General features: G+C 41.5%; 1 protein-coding gene across 1 annotated transcript; it reads right to left on the reverse strand.

Moving 5' to 3' along the window:
• Positions 1-5,031: 5,031 nt before the first annotated feature.
• Positions 5,032-5,550, reverse strand: Cetn1 (centrin 1). Its single transcript, XM_051163953.1, has one exon. It carries the CDS (start codon positions 5,548-5,550, stop codon positions 5,032-5,034), a length of 519 nt encoding a protein of 172 aa, XP_051019910.1.
• Positions 5,551-6,660: the final 1,110 nt, after the last annotated feature.

Genomic DNA, 6,660 nt, shown 5'->3' on the forward strand with positions numbered 1-6,660 from the left:
CTGATGAGGTACAGCTAACAACTGAGTCAATTCCAGTGACATACCCTTGAGCCTCCATGACTGAGCTAAATAAATATTGTCTCAGTAGCCTGTCTCAGGCATTTGATTATAGTAACTCAAAAGTGACTAATATACAACCTAAATCAATTTGAAAAAAAAAAACAGGACTTGAGATGAAGCTCAAGTGAGAAAGCACTTGTCACTTGTCTAGAATGTATGAGGGTCCTGAGGTTCAATCCTCCAATACCTCACAATTTAAATTAAAAACAAAAACACTGACATTATGATAACAAGAGCTTCAGAAATGAATAATGCTTTAGAGAAAATAGAGGGAAGTGCCTATCTGGGCAGATAGAGCAGGGGACTGGGAAGCAATGAGTGCCCATGTACAAAATGAAACCTTAGTAGGAACCTGGCACAGGGCCCTGCACTCAAATGAAGAAGAATTTTCTAGGTGTAAGGTATCTTGCTGGAATACAGACATGCCCTGGATTACAGTGTGATCTGGCTGGAATAACAGACACTCCCTTAGTATGCACCTTTAATTTCTAACAGTAAAGGTAAGGTTAGTCTGTAGAAAGAAGCAGCCATGTTTGAAAGTGACACCTAACTGAGGGGCCAACTAAGTGGTGAATCAGGGAAAGTTATGACAAAATGAATCAGAGATAGGATACACACAGCTCTCACAAGAACAGTACAGAAAGAGATGCTAATTAAGAGCAGTGCCGGGGTTGGGGGGGATGTGTGTGGCAGTTTTACCAGGATAGTTTTACAGAGCCAGGCTAGACACAAGTGAAGACAGAACACGCCAGAGAGTGAAAAGGAGCCAGAAGATTAAAACATAGCCAAAGTTAGAATGAGGCCAAGCAGAGCAATTCAGTCAGAAGCCAAGAGAAACCATATTTAATTAGTCAGCTTGGAAGATTAGGTTGTACAGAGGCTAGACGCTTACAGGCCTCGGCCTAGGGATAGTAAGAACAGAGAACAAAGTGCTCTGGGCCCAGCTCAAGCTGTGTACTCACACAGCTTGGGTCTGACTCTTATCTCATCCCTTTGTTGAAGGAAACAAAAAGTGACATTTGCACTCATGACAAGATTTCAGCTTCTGTCGTTTGGCTGTACATTTCACATATTCAGCTACCAAGTGGCCCTGTACAAGATAGAGTTTATCTCAGGGCCTGTCTCACAAACTCACCATGACAGAAGAAATAGCTTGAGAGGTGGGAAGTGAGGTTAAATTACAAGACCACCACTAACCAGCCAAATACTTTTAATATCTCTCCCTCTGGATTCCAGCCTTTTTCCTTACTGAGAATGAAGTGTAGAAGTCTGCTTATTTTAAAGTGTTGGTGAATGCAAGTAAGGAGGTGAAGTGTGTTTATTTCGAACAGTGTTGGCCTGAGCCTACTGTGCTCTATGTTGGGAAAGGATGTGATGATTCTCTGGCCTTCTCATTTTTTGCTACAATTCACTTATTACTTTTTTTTAAACTTGCTTTCCTAATAATAAAGTTGAGTCTATATATTCTCTGCCTAGATATTTCATGTTACATCCTGAAAACATGTACTGAAGTAGAGATGCCTAATAGACCATGACAACATTAGCAGCTTGAAGCATCTGTGGCACTTGGGGAAAGGTCTTCTACCTGTGCCTCTATGTGCTGGCTGAATCACAGGAACACAATCCTGAGGCAGCATGGTCCTTCATCAGGAAGGTTTGATTGCTAAGGTATTCTTTGGTAAGATATATTTTTATTTTTTCATTCATGTATATGTATGGTTGTCACAGATGAGGCAGGCAGTGCCCAGGGAAGTCAGAAGATGGCATGGAGTTTGGGTTTCAGGCAGTTGTAAACTGTTCCATGTAGGTGCTGGATACTGAACTCATGTCCTCTGCAGGAACAGTAAGCTCTCTTTACCACTGGGCCTATCCCTCTGACACCTGAGAAGTCTAACTGGAACCAAAAATTCTTGTCTTTTTCTCATGGAGCCCAGGGGCATAAGTCCTAATTCGTTGGAGTCACATGCTTCCGGAGAATTCTGTTTTCAGGAGAAACAGTCTCAGTTCTCGCTTTCCTTTTCTTGTAGTACAAGAATTGCCACATTGACCACTCAAGCACCAATCTCAGTGAGATATTGATGGTTAATTGAACACCATATCCCCCAAGACTGACCATAGTCAGGAACACAGTAGACTCGGAAACCAAATTGTGACACTGGCCTATTTCTTCTTCTTCTTCTTCTTCTTCTTCTTCTTCTTCTTCTTCTTCTTCTTCTTCTTCTTCTTCTTCTTCTTCTTCTTTTCCACTTGTTTTTTGAGACAAGGTTTCTCTGTGTAGCCTTGGCTGTCTGGAGTCACTTTGTAGACCAGGCTGGCCTCAAACTCACATGGATCCATCTGCCTCTACTTCCCAAGTGCTGGGATTAAAAGCAGGTGCCAGAAGAGGGCATGAGATCTCATTATAGATGGTTGTGAGCCACCATGTGGTTGCTGGGAATTGAACTCAGGACCTCTGGAAGAGCAGATAGTGCTCTTAACCTTTGAGCCATCTCTTCAGCCCCTAAAATTATTTATTATTATGAACCATATTTTTTGGATCATAAGACACACTTTCTCCCCCAAAAGTGAGGGAAATTAGGGTGTGTTTTATGGTCCGATTGCTGTCCATCCAGCATCAATAAGGAGATCACTTACCTATGTCTTCAGTGTGCCAGCCGAGGAACACGTGCAGGGTTCAGTGTGTCCATGGGAACAGGAAGAGGTGTGGGCAGTATCTCCAAAATCCCATCTCAATCAGAACTTGGTCTCTGCTCCCCACCCTCCATCTCACTGAATGCCGATCTTAGCCTGCCAAGTAAGCAGGGGCATGCCAGCTTCCTGTATGGAATGGGACAGGGGGAATGCAGAAGCATGTGTAGCAATAAGCAAGCTCTAGCTACCATTTGTCCTTCCTTGACTCCAGCGGGTCCACATTGTTATGCAGAAATTGTTACTGGGCTTATGAGAGAAGACAACTGTTCATTCTGCATATGTGAAAAGACAAATGGATTGAAAAAGTGTGGTTCAAAGGTCCTGGAGGGCTTCTGAAAAAAATCTGCTTTATAAAAAAAAAAAATCTGCTTTATTAGTACTTCAACAGTTCAGAGCACATATTAGCAAAACAATAAAGAACAGATTTAAACCAGGCAGTGCTTGTGCACGCCTTTCATCCCAGCACTCAGGAGCCAGGGCAGGTGGAACCATGTGAGTTTGAGACCAGCCTGGTCTACAAAGTGAGTCCAGGACAGCCAAGGATACACAGAGAAACTCTGTCTCCAGGAAAAAAAAGTGTAAAAGTGGAACAAATGGATGGCTGCTGGGAATCATGATCTGACCCCAACAGGACGAATGTTTGTAAGTGGATTAAAACATCGTGGCAGTGAGTGATGGAGGAAATCATTGTTGTACAATCATTCAAAAACTGTGGCATAGCAATGCCTTAGATGGAACTGAAGATAATGTCATATATGAAGATAGAGAAGAAAGTGATACAAGTGATTGTCGACAACTGAGCTTGCTAAATTCTGACAGTAGTGACGAGTTTTGGGGTTTCCAGAAAAGTGCTTGAGTCTATAAGTCTTTTCTCCTCTTAACACTGTTTAATATTACCATATTTTGTTATATTTTAATAAATATTTTATTATACTAGTACTAATTTGGTTCAGAATATTTTTTTGTTTTACTGCTCTAAAACCTGGGTGCATCTTATGGTCCAAAAAATATGGTATACAGTGTTCCTGCATGTACACTCACAGGCCAGAAGAGGGCATCAGATCACATAAGTTTGTGAGCCTAGTCTACAAAGCTAGGCCAGGGCAGTCAAGGCTACACAGAGAAACCCTGTCTGGGGGGGGCGGGGAACTTAGTTATGCTTAGTTACGTTGTGTAAACATGTTTTTGCTTTAATCCCAGATGAATGGGACTGCTTTAGCTCATCTAGCTGTTAACTATGGCAGGAGCATGTGATCTTTGTCAGATGCAGATAGTTTAATTCTGAGGACTCTGAAAAGGTATAAATATAAATACCAGAACTGAGAAAGAGCCAAGGGGGCTCTGAAAAAGAAGGCTGCTGAGGCTGTCCCCTGCTGCTCCTGGTTGCTGTTGATACAGTTTGATGAGAAGTTGGAGATTGGACTTGCCCCAAAGAACCCAATGACCTTAACCAGTAGGAAGTAGCTAGAAAGACCAACACCTCTTCTCACTGAACTTCTTTTTCACCTACCTAGAATTGGGGAGTTGGAAGATTTTAGGATGGATAAGGGTTGGAAGGGAGTAAGAGATATAAGAACCCAAATAAAATAATTTAGGAATGGTGGGGATTTAAACTCAGGTTTCCAAGCTTACACAGCAAGCACTATACCATGTGAGCTATCTCCCCAATTCTCTTTTGGTTTTTGAAATAGGGTCCCATTCTATAGTCTCCATGTGATCTGGAGCTATATAAGCCTAGGCTGGTTCAGCACATTGCCTCCCAAGCGCTAAAATTATAGCTATGTATCATGACACTCAACAAACCTACACCTATATTTTTTTTGAAGAGCAAGCAAGATTTTATTGAGTATCTTTCCTTAAATTAAATAGCCACACTATCCTTCAGAGCAGTATCCACTTAAGTGAAAGGCAATGGTTTGAACGACCTCCTAGAAAATTCTAACTCACCATGCTAGTACACTGACTTGACATGAAGGAATCACCAGTGTATGCATATTATTTAAAATCACTAAAGTGACCAGAGAATCACAGTTTTGTTTGACCCAGGAAGCCGTCCTGTGTTCAGTTTAAAGAATGGCAAGCAGGGAGTGTTCTCCAACCTCAAAGACTTTTAACTGCGGTTTGCTCTTGAGAATTAAACAACAGATCTCACATAGTAAGTATCTTCAAATTTTATAATTGATCTAGAGGCTTAGAGGCCAAGCAAGACAAATGAGGCAGGAAGAGGGAGCAGACCACAGCTATTCTTCTATACAAAACAGAAGCACGGATCCCAGTCAGTCAATAAAGGTTGGTCTTTTTCATAATCTTAAGAAACTCTTCCTCGTTCACTTCTCCATCGCCATCACGATCAGCTTCATCGATCATTTCCTGCAGCTCCTCGTCTGTGAGGCTTTCCCCCAGTTCATTGGCTACTCGTTTAAGGTTTTTGAACGAGATTTTCCCGGTTTCGTCGTCGTCAAACAACCTAAAAGCCTTAAGAATTTCTTCTTTCGTATCTTTCTCAGCCATCTTCTGAGTCATCACGGCCAAGAAGTCATTGAAGCTGATCTTTCCCGTGGCCTCTTTGTCCACTTCTGAAATCATTTTCTTCATCTCTTCCTTCCTGGGTTCAAAGCCTAAAGCTCTCATGGCCACCTTCAGCTCCTTCACGTCGATGGTCCCGCTCCCGTCAGAATCGAAGAGGTCAAAGGCTTCGCGAACTTCTTGCTTTTGATCTTCGGTGAGTTCAGGCTTAGGACCCACCTTTCTCTTGTAACTGGTGGAGGCCACATTTGACTTCCTGAGGTTGGACGCCATCTTCCACCACGGTTGGGTCCTTAACGGTGCCCTGACGCTGCACGTGTATGACGTGCCCCTGCTATTGCGCCTGCGTCAGTCCCTATGCGTCTACTACCCGGGCCACGGAGCCTCAAGCTGTCAGTGAGATCTAATTTACAGTATGGATTATAACCCACAGTTCCCTCATTTTGTCATTCGCTTTCCACAAGTTAATACCTGCCACGTCTTTAATTCCAGCACTTCGGAGACAGAGGAAAACTATCTCTGATAGTTCAAGGCCAACCTGGTCTGTAACTAGAATTCAGGACTAGGTAACAGAAACCTTGTCTCAGGGAAAACAAACAAACAAAAAAAAAAATCCACAAAAACAAACAACAACAAAAGTGAACCTTGTTGTGTTATTGTTGCTATAATTCTTCAGAACATACAGTTCTTTCCAGGCCTTTGTTTCGCATCTGCAGCACCTTGTGCAAATTTATTTGAAAATCCTCCGCTCCTTTTCCATGTTAATTAAAAGAACTTCCTTACTCTGAGGTTACCCAAGGACAAATGTAGGGTAATCACGATTAAGTTTTACTACTTGATATTAAAGTGGTCAAAAAAAAAAAAAAAAAAAAAAAAAGGGAAGGAAGGAACGAAAATGATTAAATGTCACACCATGTTTTCTAGTAGACATAATTAGAAAACAGATAAGATAGAAGCCCATATGCGTAAAATTTTTGAGGATGTTTGTCTCAACCATATGTTCAACCATAGTAAAAGTTTTCTGCTAATTTCTCAGATATGACATGTAATATATGATTTACTTCTAGTTCTTCGGTTTTAAATATTAGTTGTAATCTTATTTAGTAGGTTTTTAACTTGAACAGATGAGGGGTGAAGCATTCCATTATTCTGGAATGTATTTTTAAAAGTCCTAGCAGTGTGCATCATTCACTAAGGGCTGTATGGAGCCCCACACTCTGGTAGTAAAAAACACTAAAGAGAGAGGTAGATTTAGGGGCAAACTGTATTTACAAGGAAGAAATCTTCCTTTTAGGTCCACCTGAAAAACATATAGTAGAAACATTTAAGGAAACTGCCAAGGTCACCTAAAGGTAACTTTGCACTTACAATGCTAAACAAAAA

Source organism: Acomys russatus, chromosome 20, assembly GCF_903995435.1.
Source record: "Acomys russatus chromosome 20, mAcoRus1.1, whole genome shotgun sequence".
Taxonomy (NCBI): Eukaryota; Metazoa; Chordata; class Mammalia; order Rodentia; family Muridae; genus Acomys; species Acomys russatus.

Bases quoted from the DNA above. Each gene is read 5' to 3' on its own strand.
- Cetn1 (XM_051163953.1), bottom strand. From the start codon at position 5,550: ATGGCGTCCAACCTCAGGAAGTCAAATGTGGCCTCCACCAGTTACAAG.